This window comes from Balearica regulorum, chromosome 18, assembly GCF_011004875.1.
Source record: "Balearica regulorum gibbericeps isolate bBalReg1 chromosome 18, bBalReg1.pri, whole genome shotgun sequence".
NCBI lineage: Eukaryota > Metazoa > Chordata > Aves > Gruiformes > Gruidae > Balearica > Balearica regulorum.
Genome location: NC_046201.1, coordinates 11,359,730 through 11,384,645, shown reverse-complemented (window position 1 = coordinate 11,384,645; position 24,916 = coordinate 11,359,730). Strand labels below are relative to the sequence as shown.

General features: G+C 54.0%; 1 protein-coding gene across 2 annotated transcripts; it reads left to right on the top strand.

The window, feature by feature from the left end:
• The first annotated feature begins 5,559 nt into the window (after positions 1–5,559).
• PMP22 (peripheral myelin protein 22) lies at positions 5,560–24,546 on the top strand. Of its 2 annotated transcripts, XM_075770382.1 has the most exons (5): positions 5,560–5,821; positions 6,842–6,942; positions 8,120–8,210; positions 18,837–18,977; positions 22,936–24,546. In XM_075770382.1, the coding sequence occupies exons 2-5, from the start codon at positions 6,865–6,867 to the stop codon at positions 23,100–23,102; spliced, it is 477 nt and encodes a 158-aa protein (XP_075626497.1). In that variant the 5' UTR covers positions 5,560–5,821; positions 6,842–6,864; the 3' UTR covers positions 23,103–24,546. The 2 variants fall into 2 exon arrangements, with proteins under 2 accessions (XP_075626497.1, XP_075626498.1); XM_075770383.1 differs by lacking the exon at positions 5,560–5,821 and having other exon boundaries at positions 6,823–6,942.
• The last annotated feature ends 370 nt before the right edge of the window (positions 24,547–24,916 follow it).

Sequence of the window (24,916 nt, the reverse complement as noted above, 5' to 3'; positions counted from 1 at the left end):
GTTTTCCGTAAGTTGACAATATTGATGTTACTTCTGTAGCTCTAAAATCCCCCCCAAGCACTTTGATCATCGAATCCTACGTGTGCTTCAGTCTGACTTCTTTTTTCCCCCTCTCACAGTGTATCTTACGCCCATCCCATGACAGGAGCCAAGGAGCCAACCTGGCCACAAAACTCCTGTAAAATGGGTCTCTAGGGAGAGGGGTTTGGGTGAAATTCCAGTAGACATGTGGCTTGTAGCAGGATCTCCTGCACAGGGATGGATTTGCCTCCCGTGACTGAGGTGCTGGTGGGTAAAGCTGCTCGGTTTGATCACTGCAGGGTTATTTTGGGGCTTGCAGCCGAGCAGCCTCTACCTGTGACGTATTCCAGGTGCATTAAACAACCGTCCTGCCCTCCTGCTTCTGATGCGCGAGATGCCTTTGCTTTCCTACCATTAAATGATTTGCTTTCATAGATGACTTCTAAATATTATCCCTGTCTGCCTCGGCTGCCTTTCTGCACTGACGTGGTGTTTCCTTTATTTAAATGCCTTCGCTCTGAAGAAGGACGTGCCTGCTTTTATTGCTGTTTATTGCTGCTTTATTGCCGGCTTTATCAGCCAAGTTGCTGAGAAAGTTAGTTAGTCGAAATTCCTTTGCATCCCACAGCCATATTCCCACCCTCCTGCATCATTCCAATAAACCCTGCAGAGCCAGGTTGGTAAGCTAATTGTTTACTGACTGAAGGAAAGAAAATAACTTAATAAAAGCATGTCAGAGTTGCTTCATGCCAGATAAGCTTTGTGTCAGCCCAGGAGCCAGACGAACAGTCAAGGCCGGTCTGTCAAGGAGCTATTCAGAAAGGAGGCTTGGGTGGTTTTGTTGCCTAAGGAAAAAAAATAATCAGTGAATGTCTTGGAGGAGTCTGAAATGAATTTGGGTGAAATGAAAGATTGCCAAAACCCATGTTAACAGTATGTTGCATAACTAATGCAGATTATTATGCTCGAGGGAGAGAGAATTCCCAAAACAGTATCAGCAGCCAGAAAAAAAAGCGAAACTCGTTGCTATTATGAAAAAAGGAGAGAAAAAAAAAAAAAGAAAGAAAATTTTGGCAAAATGCTAAGGAAAATTTGGGCAGTGTAGGAGCACAGGTATGGCTGTGCTGGCTCAGACCAAAGTCTGGTGAGCCCCGGATTCAGCCTCTGACAGAGCCACCAGGAGATGCTTAGATAAATGTACCAGACCAAGGCAAGCACCCTGTGATACTTTCCCAGTCTACTTTCCCAGCTTCCAGCAATTAGTATCTCAAGGACTTCCTGAGCTGACAGGGCTGTCCTTGAATTTTAATATCCCCCAATGGATTTGTTTCACATGATCTTGTTCCAGTTGTTCTTCGAGCCTGTGCAGACTTGCAGCGTCCGCTGTGTCCCTCAGCAGGGAGCCGCAGGGGACGGAGCATCATCGTGCTCAGAGCATTGACGGCCACTCTTGGGACCCTGGAGGAGACTCAACAAAGGCGCCAGACCTGGCACTGCTGAAGCCAAAAGTCTAAAACTCAATAGTTTAGGCAAAAAGGTAGCTCAAGGCTGGTTTAGATCTATATCCGTTGTAGGTTCAACACAGGAGCTCGCAGAGGGTTGGCTTCTTTTATATGCTGTCAGCAGGCAGGAGATGAGCACAAATCATAATTTCTGGAAGTATGTGAGTGTCCTGACACAGAGTCGTGTCCCAGCTGGGAACCTTGGTTGGGGTTTTTTTGGCTTTTGGAATCAGTGGGTAAATTTTGGTTTCATTGAAGCTAGTGATTTCTCCAGTGATTTCAGCCTGACTCTATCAGTGATGACAACTGCCTTGGAGTTGAAAGTAAAAAGCTCGATGAAGTTTTTTGGGCATGAATGCAGACAGGACTAAAATATTTGATAAATTCTTCATGGTTTGGTGGAAAACAAATGTCAGAAAAAGTAAGTAAATGTCTCCAGGATCTATTATTCCTCTTGGTTTAGAAGTTTGCTGAATTTAAATGTTTCCTCTTCCACTTTTTTCTACTTGAAACAGCTTTTCAGCTAGCCATTCCACCAGTTTTATCAGAAAAGGTAAAAAACACTCTCTCTCAGTGCATTTTGATCCAAACAGTGTTTTACACTGGAGAAAGGCCCATTCCTCTCGCAGCCCTGCCAGGGGTTAGCCATGCAGCTCAGTATCCTGGGGCACAGCGCCCGCCTCCTCCCCGGCCACCCAGCTGAGACCCAGCCGTGCTCGGTGCACATCCCAGGGCAAGATCCTGGCAGCCCCCTGAGCCCCACTCTTCCTGCCAGCTGGGGACGTGCTCTCAAGGTGGAGATACTTATTGAGATAGTTATTTCTCTCTGTGGATGTGTATTTATATGTGTGTGTATATATATATATATTCGCATTGTTTGGGTTCTCCATAAAATGCGAGTCAAACCATATATTGCTCTCTCCTTTCCCTAGTTGCACAGTTGTTTGAAACCAGGATTTTTTTCCCCATTTTTCTGTTCCCAACCCCACGTAAGCCACAGGCTCGCTGACAGCAGTGCAAATTTCTGCCTTTTCCCCTTCGCATTTCAAATCCTCCGTTGCTAATGGTCTTCATCACCAGGGTAGGGAACAGGAAGCAAGTCCCTAAAATTGTGATGACAGAGCAAAATCTTGGGGTTAAACAAGTTCATCCACAAGAAGACATACAGAGAAAAGTCTTGTCTTTTTGTGTAGATTGAAAATGCTTGTTTTAAGAGTGGTTTCATTCACCTGGGGCTAACACCAGGAAGGGGATGGTGTACGTGTATGCTGGACCGATGGCAGCAGAGCCAGTGATGTGATGGTTCAGGTGATGTTGCAAACACAGCTAAATGAGGCTTAGACCCTTTTCAGCAAAGTCCTCAAAGCCCATCACTGCCTTGTCAGATTAGCAACTGAGCCCCTTAAAGTCATATAAAAAACACTTTCCTTCCAAAATTCTCATTATTTTATTCTAGAAATTCAAGCTGAAGCATTGTAAGAATTTTAAGTTATCCCATGGAATAGATTCAAAGTGAGAAATCCACATTTTTTAACTAGTGTTTATACAACCCATCAATCTTACAGTAGTCCCAGCACAGCCTGTGGCGAATCTTGTTTGTACACCAAACATTTTTTCAAATTTATTGTGGCACCTGCTTTTATTTAGGTGGTGACCATTGCTAGCCACACTTGTACGGAGACTGAGCTGGGGAAGCTGGCCGGCTTTCGAGCCCCTTGATGAGGAGCGCGGTGCAATTCTCCGGCCTGTGATGGTGATGCCGCCTCTCCAGCAAAACCCTAAGGCCATCCTCGTTTTTTTGCCTTCTCTCCTCCTGGCCCGGACTGTCGCCATCCGGCACCTCCGGTCGATGCAGAGAGGAGCTTTGCCTCCAGCGCGTTCATGGGAACTCACCGCACTCCCTGGAGCAGCACGGTCTCCCATCGCCGGAGCTGCCATGATAGCACATGCTCAGCAGATGTTTTTCCAAAGCCCCACTCCATTTGGACGATGCACCTCTCCAAGAAGAGAAGTGTCTGAGCGCACGGGAGTGATGTGCTCTTCTCTCTGGGCTTCCTCCACTGTTTCTAATCCGCAACTCTCAGCCAAAACAGGCGTCATTACCCGCAGGCTACTCTTTTCCCTGATTTGAGTTTCAGATATTTCTCCCATGCTTAAAAAGCTGCTTTTGGCACCGTTTTCAGAACTGGAGCTGAGGTGGTTTTGCTCTCCCACATTGACGGAGAAGCTCGGGTGCAGTATGTGACCCCCACACCTCCTGGCTACCTTTCACCGCTGTGTATCTCCCCGCTCTGCTTTTGGGGAATGAGCCAGATAGTTTATCCAGAGACAGAGGAGCTGAGATCTCAGACCTACAAACCCAAATCAGAAGATCGTCTCTAACAGCAGGTTAGATCCTTGGGGACAAGCCCTGTCTCGCTCTGTGTTTGCACAGTCCCGAGTACGGTGGCTCCTTCTGCTCTGAAAGCAGTGCAGGCACTCAACCCACAGAGTCAAGGCAGCCTGAAATAGCCTCATTAGTGAGGAATGTACTGATGGCAGTCCAGATGTTTTAGTCCTCTGGGGCTCACAGGGATGGCACTGGCTCCTGACGGCACGTGCAGCAGCCTGCTGTGGCAGGCAGCGGTGTCACGGCGGGGGTGGCAGCAGCAGAGAAATGGGTGGGTATTTTTCGGAGGGAAGGGCAAATTGCATCCTTTGAAACCAGGCTGGGCAAACCTGCGCAAGGCAGAGCTGGCGCTGCCGGAGCAGGGTTTGGCTCGCTGGCATTGCGGTGGGGCGTGCAGGCACGTACTGAAACAGGGGCTTGAGCACAGCGTGAGGCCAGGGGCCTCATTTCAGCCGCTGGCCCGTCTCCCCCCCCCACCCCCATGGAGTGCTCTGAACTCCCACTCGCTGGCTAACGTGTGCGATGGGACCACTTACACGAGCGCGGAGGAGCCAGAGCCCGTGCTGCAGGGAACACGCCTATGCTTGCCAGGAGGAAGGAGCCAAGCACGCTTCTCTTCCCTCTTTCTCCCAAGAGTTACAGTTTCGGTGGCTGGATGCCGAATTCCCTCATCCCAGCAACAAAGCAGGACTAGTCTGGAGCTGGTGCGTGGAGAGGTGATGGGAAGGTTGGTGCTAGCGGTCAGGACTCCCAGGGGCGCGCAGGTCTCCTGCGGGGACTATTTGGGGGGGGTGTGTGTGTGCGAGGTTTATTTCAACAGACTACCTGTAGCTGAGGAAGTGAGTGAAGGCTTCCGTACCGGAGTGGAGCCACCTCTTCCACTCTGAGCACCCAAGTGCTCCAGCATTTTGGAAAAACCTCACCCTCCATTTAGTGAAAAGTTACTCGGTCCCACAGGATTTGGCTTTCAAGCGCTAAAAATCTCCAGCCCAAGAGCCAGAATCACATCGCAAATTGCAAAGGTGTCACTTTCCTGGACACAGCTACACTGCGTAAAGCAGGGACGGTGTTCCCCTCGACTTCAGCGCAGCCAGACGCTCGTTCCCCAAATCCCCGTCCGGGGCTACACAAACTGCCTCCGCCGGGGCAGGGGAGCCGGCGTGCAGCAGAGCCCTCTGCCCTCGCCGTGGAACCTCGTTGCTGACGATGTCCCCCCCGCCTCCCCACGCATCCCTGGAAGAGGAAAGCTCCCTGCCGGCCCTCCCCCGAAGTCACTTATCTGCTCAGGGAAACACCCGGCTGCCAGCGCTGCAGCCGCGGGACACCGGCCCCGGCTTCCTACAGCCCCGCACTCCGCTGCGGGAACCGCTCCGAGACACGCGGGCACCCCCCACCCACCCACCCACCCACGCCCACGCGTGGCCGCTCCGGAAAGCGAACCGGGGGCAGAGCCGCCTCCTGGTAGTTCCCTGCCACCCACCCCCCCCCCCCCCCCACGCGGGTGTGTGAAGCAGCGGGGGCTCCCCACGCCCGGGGTCCGTCCTGGGGAAGCAAAGGAGGGGCAGCCCGGCCGTTTGTGTGTCCCCAAACCCGCTGCCAGGCGGGAGGGCAAGGCGGGGGCGGCCGAGCGTGTGCGTGTGTGTGTGCGTGTGCGTGTTTGTGTGTTTGCACGTCCCGGGCCGGGGCAGCGAATGCCTCCCCGCCGGGGGCTCAGGGGGAGGCGGGCCGGGGCGCTGCCGCATTTATAGGAGGAGCGGCCGGGCGCTGCCGCAGGGCCCTCCCTGTCCCGCAGACGCAAGCGGGGTGGTGGCCCCGGTTAAAGGGGAAACTTGACAGCGCCGCCGCCCGCTGCCCGTTCCCGCTGCCCGCTCCGCTCCCGCCGCCCAGCGCCCCTCGGCTCCGCCGCGACGTGAGTACGGCCCGGCTCGGCCTGGCTCGGCCCGGCTCGGCTCGGCCTGGCTCGGCTCGGCCCGCTCCGCCAGCCGGGCTGGGGAGGGGGCGGCTGCCCCCGAGCGCTCCCCCGGGGGAGGGGAACAGCCACCCCGAGGGGGAGAGGCGCTGGAGAGACCCTCGGGGGGTCCACAGGGGAGAGGGACTGGGGGGAGCCCCCCCCCCCTCCGGGGATCCTCTGGGGAGAGGGGTCAGCACAGCCCCCTCCTCCTTCGCCGAGGGTCCCGAGGGGAGCTGGGCTGGGGAAAGTGCCCCCCTCCCCGGGGGAGAGGGTCCGAGAGGGCCCGTGCTGGGGTGCCGAGATGGGCCGAGGGGACGCCCGGAGCAGAGGGACCGAGATCGCCCCATCGGGCTGAGTTAGACACAACCCCCCCTCCCCGGGGGTCGCCAGGGGAGATGGGCCGGGGGAAGCCTCCTCTGGGGAGAGGGGCTGACAGAGTCACCCCCGGTGGTCCCATGGGTGGGTGGGCAGAAGAACACCCCCCCCTCCTGGCGGAGAGGGCTGGGGTAGCCCCTTGGGTGGGATGCGCCGAGATACACACAGCCCCCCCCCCGGGGGGTGCCGAGGAGCACACTCCCCTCGGGGAGAGGAATCGGAGCTCCCCTCGCAGAAGAGGGGCTGGGGGACACCCCTCCGGGGACGTTCCCCCCGGGGGTCCCCAGGGGAGGGGGGCCCGGGGAAGCCCCCTCGGTGAGAGGCCTTGGGGGAGCAGGCTCGGGGGAAGGGTTCGGAGGCCCCCCGGGGGTACCCGGCAGTGGGCCCGGGCGGAGAGATCAGACCCCGCCACGGTCGGCGGGGCCCGGGGGAAGAAGCCCGGGAGCCGGGCGCTGCCCAAGCATCCCCGGAGCCGGGTGGGCTCCTGCCGTCGGCGGAGCGCCTCCTGCTGCCCTGGGGGCCCGGCTTCACACGCACTCACACACACACACACTCACACTCACACTCACACTCACACTCAGCAGCATCCCTCTCCCCCTCCAGTTCTGCTCTCCACCACCGCCAAGATGCTGCTTTTACTGCTGGGGATCATCGTGCTCCATGTCACCGTGCTGGTGCTCCTCTTCGTCTCCACCATCGTTAGCGTAAGTACCGACTTTCCTCCGGTACCGGCGAAGTGGGGAGCGGCTGGCAGGGGGGTTTTGGCACGGCAAGACCAGAAGGTGTTATTTTTATTTGTGGTTTATTTTCCAGCCTGGCTTTTAGCAGGAAAGCCTTGCTTGCCGATTGCTGGGCTTACTAACAGTGGGGGTTTGGAGCATTTTGCTTTTCTGTATTTGTGCTGTGTCAGGTGTGGGTCGCTTGGTCGTGTGCCGCAGTGGGTGCTCAGGACATCCCCATTAGTTGAAGCCCGTCTCCTCATCGCCCCCATGCTGGGTCCCCATCATGGAGCAGCCTCAGAGCACCCAAACTACCCTCCGTGGGGGTGACACTGCACTCCCCTCTCATAAAGGAGCCCCACCTGCTAATGGGCTTCAGCCCGCGGGACCAGTACAGCCAGGCTGAGCAAAACCCCTTGAAATGGGACTGGTTTGGGCGCTGGCACCTCGGCACCAGCGGTTTTGCTCTCCAGCTCTGCTCCTCTGGGGCTGTGACTTAGGCACAGCCTCTGTCTCCTAACCAAGATGGGCTCCTGCTGGCGATTTTCAAGGCTTAAGCTTTGCAAGCAGTGGGAAGACTGAGGGTTGGATGCTGCACAGAGGGTTCCCAGCACCATTCTCAGTCCAGAGCCCAGTTAACATGTCATCTGCTTAGGAAGAGGTTTCACTTGGTTTTAAGGCAGCAGTTTTGTGGAGCTGGTGAGTTCCAGGCTTGCTTCACCAGGCTCGTCTTTCCCTTCTTTTCTTTTCTTTTTTTTTTTTTTTTTTTTTTTTTGGAGTGGTAGTAGTAGTAGAAGACATTACAAAAATCTTCCAAGTCGTTAGAAATCACGTGGAAACATTCAAACAGCCCGGCCAGGCACCAGGCAAGGACAGCAGAGGGGAGGGAATTGCGCATCCCCCGCGGGATTTGGTCCATATTTAAAGAGAATAAAGAGCTTCTGTTTTTCTGCCGTTGAGGCGAAAGCAGCTAAAAGCAAATATCAGTATTTACTTTCCAAACCTCTTCCTAAAGAAATGCATGTGCCTGGGAGCGCCCGGCCGGGCACACGCGTGCTGGTGCACACCGGGGCTGCTCGGTGCCGAATCCCGGGGGGGGGACACGCAGCTGCCTGCCAGCTCCTGCCGGGGCCCTGCTCACGGGGCTGCATCTCTCTTGCAGCAATGGCTGGTGAACGGTGGGCACACGGCAGACCTCTGGCAGAACTGCACCTCCGGTAGCGTCTTCCACTGCCTGACATCATCCACGAACGGTGAGTGCTTCCCGGCAATCAGGGCTGTTGCTGCCCGTCGCTTTTATTCTCCTCCCCGGGCAAATCAAGGGGGATTTGCCTTTGCAGGTTATTTGTGATTGCCTCTTGCTTTTCCTTGCACCCCCCCTGAAGTTTTTCCCTCCCAGCCCTTCCCCTCGCCTCCTCTGCTGTGTCCCTAGATGGAGGGGCAGGGCTCCACCGCCTTCCCGGTGGGAAGATTGCTGCCCCCCCCCCCCCACCTTATCAGTCCCTGAAGTTGCGGTGGGGCTTAGCACAGGTACCAGACCCAATGCCCATTGCTCTGCCCTCGAGCTCTGGGGCAGCTCCTGGCAGCACCGTGGCAGGGTGTTCAACACACTCAGCCACAGCGGAGGTGACCCGCTTGAGCGCTCTTCGGTGGTCTCCTGTTATTAGCCCATTTCGATTACACTTGGATGTGCAAATGGGGGGGGGTTGGTGGGCAGCCATTGCGGTGCTGGGAGCAGACAGGCCGGTTTTTGGCATGCCTTCCTCTTGCTCCAGTTGTGAGGGTGTTTTAAAGATGCATGTGGTGCCCTGAGGACAGCCTGTCTCTGGAGGACGCCCTGTCCCCTAGCTGGAAAGCTGCCCTGCTTTCTGCAGTTGTGACAGGCTGAGTTTTTGGGCACGCTCCTCACCCTGTGGTTTGCTGCCGTGCACCGTGTGTGGGATGTGCTGAGCCCTCAGGCCCTGCCTCGTCCCGCTGCCGAAACGGCCCCCGTGGCACCTGCATGTCTGGGGTGGCTGAACAGCCACCTCTGGGCTGAGCTGGGTGAAGGCTGATGTCACGCTGGGTGACATCGCCCAGCGAGTTGCTTGCTGAGGTCAGCAGGGGAGGAGTGCTTGCGAAGATGTTCTGACACAGAGTTTCCGGGGCACCTAGTGGTACCGATAATATGAAATCTGTGCTCAGGGAGTCAGGCAAGCCTGTGCCTCAGTTTCCCCAGAAGACAGGGCTAATGCCAGACGCGCTGTGTCCAGCATTTGTTTTCACTTAGTCTGGTTCTTGCTTTCCCATGGAAACAGATTCTCCCAGTGTAACCCCCAGTGAAACCAGTTGTGAATCATACTGATGTCACTGGGAGCACAGTCACGCTGTGCCGGAAACACGGTCCTGGCGTAGGAGCAAACCAGTGCCACGTGGTCTTGGCAAGGAGGGACCGGTCGCAGTGGAGAGCGCTCAATGCTCTCAGAGGGTCTCGCAGCGATGGGAGACTGTCAGAGGTTTTTGGAGGTTCAGGTCACCCTAATCCCCAGCCTGCTGGGAGCACAACACTTGTGGGTACCCCACGTGGGGAGGTGGATGCTGATGCTCGCTCTCCCTCTTATCTTCCCGGTGCTGAAAGCAGCAGCGTGGTTCCCTGCTCGGGCCCGGGCTCCGGTTTCGGTGGGAGCGAAGCCACTGCTGCGGGTCTCTGCTGACGCCTGGTGGTGTCTGGGCTGGCTGGGGAGCGGCTGGACCCCGTCCCAGCCGAGGAGCCTTCTGGAGCCATGTCCTTCATCAGCAGTTGGCTGGTGTTGGCTATCTGCAGCGTAGGCAGGCTGCTTCACGGCCATTCATGCGTGCTGCAAAACTGCTGATCTTGCGCTTTGAAATAAAAGGCAGCGATTGCCCCCCCCAGAGTCCCACAGCCGAAGGCTGTAAAGCCTCCCCAAATCTTTTCCTTTTCAAACCTGCATCGCTTTTTCTGGGTGTTTGCAGGATGCTGTGTGTCGGGGAGTTGTCAGTGTTGAGAGGGGCTTATCCAAAATGCGGTTGGGATGGTTTCCTCCACGTCTGACTGTCCTGCTGGGTGTTGTGAGTCTACATTGCCTTGTTCCCAGAAGCTGCTCAAAGAGGGGCTTCCCTCTGGACCCTTTCCAGTGATGACTTTTTATCATTAAAGAGACTATAGTTAAGATAACCCTGCTAAACCTGCAGTCGAGCAGCGGAGTTTGGTTGATAAGGTGCCCCAGTGGGCTGCTCTTCGAGTAGAGATGCATTGTGCTCAAGTCTTAAAGAGCTCCCTGACAGCTCCTATGTGTATGAAGGCTCTGCTCTGGCATCAGGAGAAGGGGGTTTTGCTTGGGCAGAAGCTTGTCCCCCATCCACCCCATGGCAGGAGTGTGGGAGCTGTGCTGTTAAGGACCAGTCTTCACCTTGGATGCAGGATCCAGAGCTCATCAATGCTGTAGGAAAATCAGAAGATACTTCCTAGGCTTACTCAAGGCTTTTAAAATCTGTTAGCAAAACCATGCAGCAGCCTTTCCAGTGGATCCCTGCACCCTCCCTGCCGCCCGTCTCCGAGCCCCTTGGTCCCACCACCTCCGTGCTGCCAGGGGAGCTGCGGTCGGCCACTTATCGGAGTGATAGCAGGGACACGGGGCGAGGATGCTGTGGCAGGGCCATCTCTGAGGCCCACGCTTGTCCCCTGCCTGGTCCTTGTTATGCTTCTCCTACTCTTTTTGCTAGGAATATGCTTACTTTCAAAAATATGAAAGATCCTATACCAAATACCGCAAACCGTTCTCATTTAAATCTCTTTCAAAACACGGGCTGTACATGCTGCACTGGGTTGCAGAAAGCCTTCAGAATTTGTTTCTCTGCGCCTGTGCCAAGGATGGTGCTTAACGGTTAATCGCAGAGTGCCAAGGTCTGCTCTGGGCTGAGCAAGAAATCCTTGTTCGGGAATTTTGGCAGAACTTGGCCTTTACGTAGAAGCAGTTTTTTCCTCTGGCCGTCGCAGTGGCCGCTGTAGTGCAGTTATTTCTTCCTCTCTTTTTGAAAAGGAGTGGTACTCAGTACTTGGAATATGCGGAATTCGGTAGAGCTGGGTCTCACGTTTTCAGCACGGATGGGGGCTTTGGGGAGGGGTTTGCCTTAGCACCAGGGTGCTGGGCTGCTTGTGCCGTGATGCTCCCCTTGGTCTCAGCACGCTGAGGATGGACGCAGCCTCCTCTCGCCCTCTGTATTGCTGCACAGGGACCCTTTTGTTTAGCTGACCGTTATTTGGATGCCCAACGAGAAGCTGACCTTACTAAAACCAGCTGCCAGCAAGATTTGCTTGTGTTCAACACTGGGGCAGGTTTGGGACCGTGCTCCTAACCTTATAGATTGTCCTGCGGGGACTGAATGAACAGCAACACGACCCAAGGGTTGACCGCAGGAGGACTGTCGGACCGTGGCTCCCTGGGACACCAGCAGCCCTCGGGCGCAGGATGGAGTCGGCCTCGGTGCAGGCTGAGCTCCCACCTCCCAGATCGCTGTCGAACGCCCTGTGTGCGCGAGGGCTGAGCGGCCCTGATGGGAGCGAGCGCAGGGAGGGAGGAGGAGACGCCGGGTCGGGGGCAGATGCCCGCTTCTTCGCCTTTTACAACTGCCTGCTTGTTGCTTTGATTTCTGCGTTTGCTTGTTAGATAATGACTTTTTTTTTTCAAGAGGCCGAGAACTATGGAAAAAATGTTGCAATCTTTGCTTCGTTTGCGCTGTCAGACATTCCTGGAAAAGACTTATCTCAGGAATTCAGCTCTGAATCCCAGAATTGTGCGTCGGCACGGCTGCGCGCCAGCCCCCAGCTGCGCAATCCCGCTTGCAGACACGGGGCACGCGGCCGGACCTGAGCCGCTCAAGTGCTCTTAAGTAGATTCCACCCCAAATTTCCAGACAGTGATATTTTTTTTCCTCCAAAACCGGCCTTTTTTTTCCCACAACTGAATTGTTTTATGCAGGCAAGAAGATTTTTTTTTTTTTTTCCTTTCTGCTACTTTCTACTGCTCTTCCCCTGGTTTTGGTGGGAATGCTGAATGTGAGGAAGCAATGGGAACCTCCTTGGAGATCCCTACATCCTTCTGTAACATCAGGAGACATTTTTCCTGTTGTCTTCTTACAGTTTCTCCTGTCACTGCACTGTGGCTTGTTCACAGACAGGCTGGTGGTTTTTGGCTTTTTTAAAGGGAAAAGAAAACCCCAAACCTTTGGGAAATGCGCAGGCTGCCAATCCACATGATTACTGAGTGCCGTGAGCCGTGTGATGATGATTTGCTGATGTGATGGCCACAAGCAAAGCCCAGGTGGGTCGCCCGGAGTGGAGCTCTGCCCTGAACCGTCTGGGCGGGCAGGGATGGACCTGCCGTCGGTGGGAGGATGGCCCACTGACCTTCCCTCTCCCAGAGCCCCTTAGGGACCCAAAGCAGCACTGCTGGGGCTTGAAATGCATTTTCTTTGTGCTGGAGGAGGCAGGAAAAAAAAAAAATCTTTGTCCCTGGCACAAGGCAGGGGCATCTGTGCCCTGACCAGGAGGAATTGCGCTGCATCTTCTCCACTGTAAAATGTATATAACTGAAACTTCTGACCCCATTGCTTTTGTTCTGTCAGCCCCCCCAGACTGGCTTTGCTGCCTACACTCTTTCAAACCCTTTCTTCCAGCAATGCTGGACTCGCATGGCATAGAAAAGGTATGGAGAGATGGAGGTGCCATTTCACTTGCTGTAATCCTTGTTCTGTCCGAAAACGATGTTCAAGGCTGCATTGAAGCCTTGCGCCAAGGAAAAATATTTCTCAATGTCTAATTCCATTTCTGATAGTGAGTATTAAATATCTGAACAAAAAGAGATGGGGGCAAATTCCCCTCCGGCCCATGGGAAGAGCCAAGACTGCGCCAACTGGATCAAGACTTGGATAACTGGTCACTGGCGAGGGGACACTTCCTAGCGTGGGAGGGAGAGACGGAGGCGGTGGTCCACTCACCCCCGCAAATTAGAAGTTCAAAGATTTTAAGAGTCAAAGATTAAAGAAATGGTTTCAGCTATTTATGGAATACTAAAGTAACCTTCTGCCCTTATGCGATGTGTCTTGCTGAGCCTGCGGGCGCCATACTGTTGGAGCATTTTGCTTTATTTCTGCTGGGCAGCTGTAAACAAGCAAGAAATTACCCATGTTGAGGGGTGCTGAGTCTTTTATAATGAAGCCCTGCAGTAAACACTGGATAGCCTGTATGTCTGTTAACGCACAGCCTTCGCACTCGAAGTTCTAGCCATCAGCCGGCCCCATTCAGCTTATGGACCACGTGTACAGATACCTTGGTTTGGGGACGTACCTGGTCCTTCAGGGTCCTCGCAGTTTGCAGCAGAGTAGCAAAGAGCCGGTTTTTAACCTCAGCAGTTTGTGGGTCTGGGGCACCCGCTTTGCCATTAATGATCGATAACATTGGCGTGACTCGGGCAGGGCTGAACCCCTCTCTGCCAGCTTGGGGGTGACTGTAGCTTGCCCCTTAGTTGTCTAAAATAAACTGTGAGGTATTCCCGGAGAGTATTTCGGATCCGTTTTTGCCATGACCGTGTTGCCTGTGATATGAAAAGGATTTCCTCTGCTTAAAACCAGGTTTTTACGGTTGCTTGTTCTTCTCACAGAGAACATCTGGTAAGGAGAGGTAGGGAACTAGCGCTGTTTTTTTCTCAGCTGCTCCAGAGCTCTTTGGCTCCCCTATTTCTGCGTAAGGGGGGGTTCAGTCGGCCTTCCCTGCTGGGTGGGGGGCTTTGGCCCATGGAAGAGGAGCAAAAGGGATGAAGAAGGCAACATGTGGACGAACGATGACTGCAAAACCAGAACGGGTGGCCGAGTCCACTGTAGAGTGCAGTGCTGGAAAACCCTGAATCCAACTTTTTTTTGGCCTTGATGAGACTCTTGGGTGTCCGGGTGGCCACAGGCTGAGTGTACCCCAGGAGTGTGCCTGTGGGTCAGGGCTCCACCGCTCCCCATCCCTGCTCCTGGTGCCTGGACTTGAAATCAGTGGGAGTTGGTACTTTGGAGACCTGAGTCTGAAATGATGTATCCGCCACCTCAGCTCGCGCTCACACACAAGCCAAAAGGGAGTCAGAGCCACCACGCTGAGGGTCTTGGAGAGGAGCTGGCTTGGGCATTGTGGAGCTGTTGGAAGGTGTTTTTCATGGTGCCAGCAGCTTTCTGCTGCCTCAGCAGCATCGGAGGTTGCCTCTGTGGGACGTGAACTTCGGTCTGATGGGACGTCTGAATGTGGCAGCTCTGAAGAGCTACGGGCATCCTGGCCTCAAGGACTTCTTGGATGGAGCTTCAAGGAGAAGGCAAAAGAGAGGACAGCTGAGAGGAAAAGAGCACAAGAGGACAAAAGAGGGCTTTGGGGGTTTTATCTCCTTCTGAAGGAGCTACAAAAGAGGACCAGGAAGTCTTGGGCAGGAATTGCAGCACCGTGTTCATTCACTGCCTCCTTGCAGCCCCAGTGTTTCCCACCTGCTCATCCCCTTGGGAACTCTTTAAAATCCCCTTTTCTGGCAGGATTCCCAGGAATACCTCAATCCAGCACCGTGCGGTCCTCTCCAAGGCGTGAACATAGGAGAACAGGAAAGGAGCAACTGTTGGGTGCAAAACCTGCTTTTCCCAGCTCGAGCATCCAGCAGCCCAGAATGCAGCCGGGGAAGGTTTGACTTCGTGCAGGTGGGACGTCTGGGACCAAAGCAGAAGAAAGTTGCAGTGTCATGGAGCTGGATTTCCTCTAGGAGATCGTAGCAGCTCTGCTGCATGTGGCCGACGAACTGTGATGCTGTTCTTTTGAGCGATGGGGCTGGCGGCGGGGTGGGGGGGTGTCTGTGCTGCTCAGGAGTAGCTCTGCAGGTAGCTGAGTTTTTTTGACTTTCTGAGTTGCTACAGTGAGTTGCCAAGGGGCAGCGGTCTGAAGTTCACCCCCAGAAGAATGGTGCGATAGAGCTAATATTTCTGCATCTTCAGTTCACCTTTTTCAACCCTCTTAAGGACTGTTTGAATATGAAGGTTTAAAACCGTTGCAAGCCCCAGCGTTTGTGATGTGACCTGCCTGCTTCATAGGTGAGGATGCAAGTTGGGTTCAAGTTCTTGATCAGACCTTGAAGCTGGGGGTCTGCTTTGGAAAAACTCTGCTCAGAAAATGCGTCTTTTCCTGGCAGACCTGGGCTGGTGCCTTTGTGCCAGTAGATGTGCGTGCTGTTCTTGAGCCTGCTGGTATTTAATTTGCAGCATTGCAGGAGCAGGTTTTACCATGCAGGCGTGGTCATGAATTTCCCCTCCCTCTAGTTGTGTATATATTATATGTTACATCCTTAGTAGATGTTTTCTTCCTGAGAAGTGGTTGGTTTTTAAGTGTACAAAGCATACGCAGTTCGCAAAGGGAAAGCTATATGTGCAAAACGTCACCATCAGCTGCAGGTCCCAGCACACAGATATTTTTAATGCATAGCGCTAATTTAGTCATGTCTTGCAACGAGCATATAAGCTAAATCCTCAAATAAGTTTCTTTCCATTTTATTCTTTCTCCTTGGCTGCCTCATTAATCCTGCTCAGCTACACCTCTTGTCCGGGTATAAAACCTCCCTGCAAGCAGGGCTGGGGCTTTGCTGCAAGGGGTTGGGTTAGATGCTGTCTTTTTTGGGGGGGAGTTCAGCTGCAATTTCTGCTCTAGGTTTCAATTTCTGCTCTGGGTTTCTTGCTTTCACATTAGACTTTAGGGCAGTGAGATGTGATCTTCAGCATCCCAGGGGCAAAGTCTTTTCCCTGCTGTTGTAAGTGGTGGCATGAGCACATCAGGGCTTGCAGAGCTCAGGGAAATTTTTGAATTTGTTTTGTAAAAAACGTCTGTCTTTGTTTCTGACTGCCTGAAAGGGCTCTAAAACTGCTCCCGATGGGTCCTCTCCGGAAGCGGTGTGCAGGGTGTTATCTGTCCGTTCCACTCGGTTTCCTTTTCTTCCTCCTCCTGAAGAACAAAGATATAAACACGGAGCTGGAGAGATGCAGGAGAAAAATGGAATAACCGACTCGCTGCCCAGGGGAAACCACAAATAACAGTCTGGGAGTAAACAGTGCTGACAGCCCCACGGTACGACTCGTGGAGCCCAGACCTCCCTGTGGGAAACTCGCTTTATTTTTAAAAGCCTATAGGTAGGACACAGCACTAAGAGCAAAGCAATTAAAAGGAGGTAGCAATCCTGTCTGCAGTTGTAGTGGTGTTTTGAAATGAATTACAGGCAATTAGCTATGCTAATACAGCTGAAGGCTGTGGGCAGCTGGGCTTGGACTTAATGGGAGTATAGCAGCTGGCGCTTGTGGGTCTCCGAGTCATGAGCTGGGCATCCTGCCCCTCGTTTTTACAAAGGAGGCCAATAGAAGTCAGCAAAGGGCTGGATGTGAGCAGGCGCAGAGCTCTGGGCTGTGGGATCATCTCCTGAGTTCCCTGCTCACACGCTCGTGGTACCGCTGCTCTCTGGCTGCAGCAGAGCAGCACGGCTGGCTGCCGAAACCCCTCCGGTCACGGTGCGTTTTCCTCTCCCTCAGTGCCTGCCTTTATATCCGCTGATATGGCTCTTTATTACAGTGGGATTTTTACAAAACCTATATAAGTCGTTCACATTTGGAACCAAAAAAGAGGCACGGGGAGGCGGATGCAATTAAAAGGGCAGCTCGGCTCAGCTTTCCGTCTAGACAGCGTGCTCCTAAAATAACCGGCAGTCGGAGCATCCACCTCCGAGCAGAAAGGGCTCCGGATCCCGTGGCCTTTGAAATCACAAAAGACTTGGCTTCCTGGGTCCTGGACCAAGCTGCAGGGCTTGGGGCCTGGCAGGCTTTGGCTGAGCCGGTGCACGGAGCCGGACCCAGGTTTAGGGCTCGGGAAGGCGCGAGAGGAAAGCTCAGCTTCCCAGACCTGGGACGGGAATCCCTTCTGTGCTGAGGCGTGGAAGGAGATTGCAATCCAGCAGCTGGACGTCCTCTAACCATACTTCTCTGGCCCCATCTGAGCAATGATTGACGACCTGAATTTTCGCAGCGCTTGAGCTGCTTCATGCCCTCCGTTGCCGTCTGGTTTAGCAAGGCCAGAGCAGAGGGGGCAGGCGTGGTCGAGGCGGGGGGGTTCCCTGCCTGGCCAGCAGAGATAGATGAAATATATGGGACATTTGGGGTGCACATCAGGGTGAAAGCCACGCTGGGATTTCCTGGAAGTGACAGCAGCGACAGCTGCTCCTTCCTAAGGAACGGCAGCAACTGGTGCACGTGGACGTAAACCCGAAGCGAGTGAAGCGCAGCAGCTCTTTAGCAGAGCCCGTTAACGCTGTGGAGTAGTTTGGCATGGAAAGCACAAAAAAGAGAGGAAGGAAAAAGCTGTCTGTGATGAGCAGAGGCTGCTCTGGGTGGTTTCGGTCTGTTTTGGTGAGCAGAGCCTGAATTTGCTCCATTGCACGAAGGTCCAGACACAAGATGCAAAGACAAGAGGTAGAATTGATGGTCCAAAGTCAAACACGCCAAGCGTTACTAAATTGTACGGGATGTTCCCCGCAGGCGTGGATTTGCTGGAAGGGCTCAGGCTTGGATCATCATTACCGTCCCAGCTGAAGGCTGTACATCGCTCTCTGGTTCAAATTCTGCTCTCACCTCCGTGCGTGCAGCTTGCGGAGATTTGGTGGGGGAGCGTGATCGCTGCTCTGGGAGCAGACGCTGCTCCGGGCAGTCCCAAGTGGCCTCACTTGCTGCACCGAGCGTTGAAGGTTGCTGCGCTGAAGCGTAGCTTTATTTGGAAGTTTTGTTAAGTAATAGCAAATTTGCTATTTGCTGCAGAAAGTCCTCTCTTGCAGCGTGCAGCCGGAGGAGCGAAACTGGTGGGAGTAAAACTGTGGCAGGAACATGGGACTGAGACTTCAGTGCTGCCTAATCCTCCCCTGTCTGAGCATCCAGCCTAAACCAGCGTTTTTCTGCCCTTCACTGGGTTTGTGCCTCAGTTTACCTGTACCAAGTCCTGCCTGGCTTTTGTGGTGGATTAACCGATATTGCATCCTTAAAGACCTCTCAAGGAAGGCTGCAAATACTCATTTTGATCTCAACCTTTAAAAGGAGAGGGAAAGGCAGAGCTATTTGTGAGCACGGCCCCGTCCTGCGCTGCGAGGCACTGCCTCTTTCTGTCAAGCTGCGGCAACTCATGGGACGCAGCAGCATTTTGCTTGTTTATTTATATTTTCTTTTACGCGGGGAGTTACACACCCACGAAGCCTGGAAATAGCTGGGCAGTGAGTCACGCAGGGGCTGGTTTAACTGGTCTGCTCTGGGAGGCAGCTGTGTTTGGCAGCTGGGGAAGGCTCTTTTCACAAAGTTTGACTACGCAAGGGCAGAGGGGGTTTTCACTCGCTGCGTATTTATTTTACCTCTGAGCTTGGCCAGCGCGGTGTCTCACGGCTTGTTGCACATGGCTTTTGTGTTTCCAGTACAGCTCAGCTCCCAGGGCCTGACATGAAGCTGGGAGAGACTTTGTCTCGATTTCTGCAGGCTTCAGATCGGAGCTAATCTCTCTGCTCGTGTTTTATTGTAAATGCTCCCTGAGAAAGCGCGTGGCCCTGCGATTCCTTTTACCCCAGCACGCTGGTCCATGCACACGTCATCCTACATCCCAGGCTGCATCGTCCCCTGCTCAGGACCTCGCCAGCTGGTGTGGGCACTGGATGTGGCCACGTCCCCCAGCTGTTAAGAAACTCAGCGGCACCCCGGGGTGGGACGGTGGCACGGGGGATGATGCCCGGGCTGTGGTGGGGGCTCACTGCCTGTGGTGCCAGCACTGAGGTTTCCATTTGTCTTTCCTTCCCCAGAATGGCTGCAGTCTGTCCAAGCGATGATGATCCTCTCCATCATCTTCAGCGTCTTGTCCCTGTTCCTGTTCTTTTGCCAGCTGTTCACGCTCACCAAGGGCGGGCGGTTTTACGTTACTGGAATCTTCCAAATCCTTGCTGGTAAGTGGGGGCTGATCGAGGGGGCTGTCACCGGTGGGGAAAGGGCTTTCAAGCAGAGGAGAGGGTAACGGTGGAAACGAGCATGCTTCTTGGTGCAGAAGCAGGAGGGCCACCGAGCTGGCTCCTGTGTGGCTCAGTGAAGGGAAGAGGGGTTGAACAATGTGAGGTCTCGAACGCCCTGGGATGGGGTCCGTTACGCATCCGAGCTCTTCTGCCCTTGCTTCATGGAAGGTGCAGGAGGTGCTGCCCTGGCTGGGGACGTTCTGGAGGGGCAGGGTGCCGGACCCGCTGGAGGCAGAGCTGTGCCAGCGGTGCCGGGCGGTGGGGCAGGCAGGGCGCGGGGGCTGCCGGGCTGAGGGCACCCTGCAGCTCCGCCTGCTCTTCCCACGGCTCGGGGTGGGATGCCGAGGGACCAGGGTGGCTGTGGTGGCCCTGGGACTTACCTTCACCAGGCTGGGTGAGGTTTCCACAACTGGCGGGGTGGGGGAAGTAGGGACGATCCTATTTTGGTGAAAGAGGATCTGATGATTATTTATAAACTCGCCATAAGGGGGCCTGGTGCTTTCCACATCAGCAAAGAGCCGCTGGAGCGTGCAGGGTGAGCCAGCTGACTTTGAACTGTCAGCTACTATTTTTAACTCTTCAAGAACTCAACGCTGGAAACGAGCCATGGTTCACGTCCTGCGTTGCAGTTCTGCAAATATAGATGCTGTAAAGCCGCTGGCTCCATTTGTGTTTCCACGTATGAAACCAGTGGAGAGGATTTTCAAGCGTTTGACTAGTAAAAATAAATTGTGCAACGAGGTTCTGGCTAAATTATGACAGACTGTCTGGGAAGGAAACTAATGGTGTGCTAGAGCTTTTGATGTTAAACTAAAAGCCACCCTAGGTCCTGCCACTAAATCAGCGGAAAAACTCGTCCACTGAACTATAGACAGAGTTTCTGAGCAGCCTCTAAGCGAATGGCCTTTGCAAACCCTGGAAAAGTGTAGAGCTAACCTTTATTAGCAAGTGCGGCATGAAATCTATTAGAAATGTATCTGCTGGGCCATAATGCAGGTGATGAGTTCGTATCAGTTCACCATTTCTGGAAAGACAGATGTATAGAAACCTGTTACAGCCATGGAGACAAGGAGAGGAAATGGGCATTAATAATGCAATTATCTGCCTGAGAGCTTCTCTAATAGATCTGGGAGCAGAAGGCTTCTCTCTCCTGAGTGATTGCTGGTGAATCCTCATTCTCAGAGGAAGAGAAAATGAGATTGCAATCCTCCTGTCCATGCTGTGCTGGGTGTCCTAAGGGGATGCAGGGTCAGGCCATAGACCTACTGTCTCTTCCCTTGTTGGCCTGAGGCATGGGTCAAATCCATCCCCAGCCGGTATGAAGGACAGGAAGAGTGACCTGATCCCCATGAAGCTTCCCCATGGCCTGGGGGACCCATAGGCAGAGGTCTGGGTCTGGATGGACCATGCAGAGGTGGGCACTGGTGGCCATCCTTGCTGTTCTTCCTGGTCAAGGCTGGAGGAGGGGGCTCAGGGCAGCTGTGGTCTTCGTGACCCTAAATTTCAGGGTTGTTGGTAGGAAGCAGGACATGGCTGTGCCAGCGCTGCCAGGAGATCCCACCTGGAGGTATGGATGGCTCTGGTCAAAGGAGCTGAACCTTGATCTCCTGAACCTGGTCTCCTTGCAGCTTGCTGTGGAAGGCCACTGCTGTCTAAAGCCAACGGAGGAAATTCTGGTGGCCTTCAGGCTTTGCAGGTGTTCAGCCATGCCTTGCAAGCCCTGGCATCACAACGCCCTGCTGCAGGTCTGCCAGGGATGGGATCTTACCCACTTGAGTGCTTTGTTCTCAGCTCCAGCAGAGCTGGAAAGGACCTCTCTCCTTCTGGGAGGGGATGAGAAGGCTTTTCCTGAAGCCCTCCATCACCCTGCACCTCCTGGGGTGATGCAGCTTTGGCAAAGCTCAAAATCTCCAGTTTTGGAGCCTGACCAACAGCAATGCTGGACCTGAACCAGCGGGTGGCGGGGGCAGGACTGCTGGATGCTGTTGGGTGGCAGAGCTGGGCAGCGGTGCCCTGAGAGCCGGCGAGGAGAGCAGGGGCTGGTCTCCACTAGGACGTCGGCTGTGGCTCAGGGGAACTGGGGAGCGGAGGTAAGGGCAAGAAGAGATGCAGGAGGTCAGTTGGGTCTGTTGTGCGGCGGCGGGGCAGGATGCATCCCCAGCACCTTCTTCACACTGCTGGCAAACCTGCCCCAAACTGTAGCTGAATGTGCCCTGATGGGATTTCAGCCACCACAAAGGCATCAAAAGGCCCTCGACAGCTCCCCTCCACCCTTGGTGGGTCCATCACACCCATGGATAACTTCTCATAGCTGTGTAAGCCTGGCATGGGACAGATGTTGGTTTGGGCCTCTCAGGGTTTGACCCAACTTTTCCATCACACTCTCCATCCTCAGCATCACTTTTATCCCCTTTCTCTCGTCCCTCCCACCCTAGAGCTGCTGTCCCTGTGGGGTGGAGAGTGTAGGCTCAGCCTTGAGGGCCTTCCACACATCCTGCAGCTTTTTGCAAAGCCCTGCGTTGAAGAGCTGACCATGAGCATGCACCAGCACCCATCCCAGCTTGTCTGCAGGGCCAGAATGCACAGATCTGCAGGAACAGACTTTAGATAGCATTTGCCCTCCTGGCCCGTCAAAGCAAGACTAAAGTGTGTTCTTAAATCAACGCGTTACTGCTTGCATCGGTGCAAGCACCTGAATGCAGCTGTCCTTCACTTCCCGAGCACGTTCTCCGGGCCAAAATCAGTGCAGATGCTGCAGAAACCATCGCCTCCATTGTACCAAATTCCTCATGCGGACAATTGCCGCTGTATTTTCTGCTGTCTGTAGGTGACCGGCGTGGCCGCACGCCTGTTCTCTATCCCACCAGCATCGGCAGACAATTGTTGTGCTCTCTCTGCATGGGCCGGGGCAGTGGGAGTTGGCTCTCGTGCTTAGAGAATGGAAACTGCACCAGCGGCGCGTTAATGAAACGTATTCCCACTTCTGCACTTTCCCAGAACAAAGGAGCAGTGTCAAGTGGAATTACAGCTCAAATATCACGGTGGTTAAATGTAGGTGGTCCCGAGGTCCGTGCAGGGGATTTGGAACTCGGCTCCGACAACAGCCCCGCGACTGTATAATAGAACTGCTGGGATTGACTAAAAGAGCATGTTTTTGGGCAGAAATAGAGGTGGCTTTGTGTTAGCTCTGGGCAATCCCCAACGCTGATGGGTTGGTTTTGCAACAAAGCTAAACCACTGCCTAACAGAGCTGGGCCTGGCCAGACAGCCCTCGGGGACCCGCAGTGCCCTGTGGCTGGTGAGCGTGAACGCGGGGAAGAGGGACGAGCCACGGGCACAGTGGGGTGTGCAGGGTCGGGGGGTTTGCAGGGCGGGGGGTTTGCAGGTTGCTCCTCTCGCAGAGGAGGACGGGGGCTCGCAGGGCACAGACCTGCCTGGCCAGAGCATCCTTGGTCCCCAGCTGTACTTGCCTGGGCAGCTGATAAAGAAACTTTTGTACTTTAAAAGAAATGGAGTTTGTGTCTGACATCTTGCAGCAGCTCTGGTAGGGTGGTTCAGGCTACAGTCTGGTTTTAAATAAGCTACCGAGGGGAGCGGGGTGGTCCGGAGCAGCAGCCCGGAGCTGCGGGATGCCTGATGCTTGCCTGAGGGATGGCTTAGCCCAGGCGATGCTCGGGCTTTGCTTGCTCAGAGCCTGGCAGAGATATCCCCACTCACCAGCATCACACCCCCCAAATCATACCGTATTTTCCAGGAGCCAGGCTACAAAGAGGCAATAATAAAACCAGTTTCCCGTGCCGGCGTCGGGTATTATCCTCTCTGGCTCTGGGTTTCCAGCAGGAACTGCTCCACGCGTGGCTTTGCTAAGCCCTTCCTATGTGTGCTTCCCCGGCAGGGCTCTGCGTGATGAGCGGCGCGGCCATCTTCACAGTGAGGCACACGGACTGGCACCAAGCCTCGGAAAACACCTCCTACGGCTTCGCCTATATCCTGGCGTGGCTGGCCTTCCCCCTGGCCCTCGCCAGCGGCATCGTCTACGTCATCCTACGGAAGCGCGAGTGATGCCGCGGGAAGCGGCATGGCGTGACAAGGGCACTCATGACGTCCACGGAGGAGACGGAGGCGGGGGAAAATAGACGAGAAAACGGAAAAGAAAATTAACCAAAAAAAAGGAAAAAAAAAAAAAAGAAAAGGAATAAACCCTCCCACCAAAACCAAAACCAAACCCAACCGACCCCAAAAGGAAACACTCAAAGGGTTACTTGTTAATTGAAGATGTATATAGTATCTATGGTTTAAAAAACCTATTTATAACACTTTTTACATATATGTACATAGTATTGTTTGCTTTTGTTGACCATACGCTATGTTTTAAAGCCTAAAGCAAGTGCCTAAGGAACTATTACTCCTAACAGTGTAACAAGAGCGCGGTGATTTTTCTCATGCAAAATCCTCTTTGACCTGAACTCTCCTTCCCCATCCCAGCCCGTATCAAACCATCAGAAAACCCCAGCTCTGACTGGTTTTAGGCTGGCGTAAATCGGAGCTCCGCCTGTTTACGCCAGCCGGAGGGTCGATCCCCGCTCCTGCCACATGCTGTGATCCTGGTCACCGAAGTGCACGTCCAGATCTGACGGGAGACACTTCCGAAAGGTTTGAAGGATTTCGGAGCAAAGGCTTTGATTGCCCCAAGTGCCTAAATGACTTATGTGCCTGAGTCCCATTGCCTTGCCACCACACCCGCTGGGAATTTGGGCTTTTAAATCACTTAGGTTGAATTGCGATCCAGCGCGGGCTGTCCTCCTTCGCCTGCGCGGGCTCCGGGGGTGCTCCCGGCACACGTGCCGTGCCGTGCCGTGCCAAGCCGCCGGGGCACTGATGCTCCCGACCGTTAAACGTGCTTTATCCTTGCCGTGGAGCTAAACTACCGATGAAAAAGAAGCAAACCCAGTATATCTATGAAATCAAATACCAGATGTATGAAATGGTGCTATCTATTTACCATTCCTTGTATTGCTAGCCATTTAACCTTATTCACTGGAAATTCAGTTAACAACCTTGAGGTAAACAACAAAGCTAGAAATGAGAAATAATTCTGTGTAATATAAATGAGCTATAACTGCTTTTGTACTTAGACTTGCTCTTACTATTATTTTTAATAAAGCATTTATAACCGAGGTTCCTTTTTTCCGCCCCCCCGTGGTCAAGAGGAACAGAAACAGCTCTGGGTGGAGTCCTGTCGGTCTCCGCTGCCGGAGCGAGATGTCTGTCCTCCGTCTGTGCGTCAGCGATGTGTCTGGCCATGAATTGAAGGGGCACCTGCGCAGACCCCAGGCTGCCTTCTGAGGACTCCAGACGCTGTGTTGCTGCTGTTGTTTTTTTTTCATTTTGGGGTTTGTTTTTTTTTTTTTTTTGGTTCTTTTTTTTTTTTTTTTTGCTTTGCTTTTCTGATTTTATACCGACTGTGTGGACTAAGAAGCAATGAAATAAAAGTCAGAATAACTCAGTTGCTTCTGCTTTTTGGCATTTTTTGCGGGTTAGAGCTAGGCTGCACTCCACCAGCCTGCTTGCATGGCCATCCCATGGAAGGTCTCCGTAGTGCCATGTAGCAGATTTATGGGCTAATTCACGCCACTGAGAGAGGCTCTGAGCTCGCCGGGCTGTCTGCATGGTAGTCGTACCTGTGCCGGTGGCGTAACCCTGCACCAGAGTTAGTGCCAGGGTCAGCAACGGAGCTCATGGCCCCATGCCGTAGTGCTGGTGCACACTCATCTCTGCCTCTGTCCTAAGATGCTCCCGTGATGTGGCCACCAACTCCCCAAAGACAGCAGCCAGGCAGCGGCTGGCAGGACCACACTTACCCCTCCTGCTCTGAG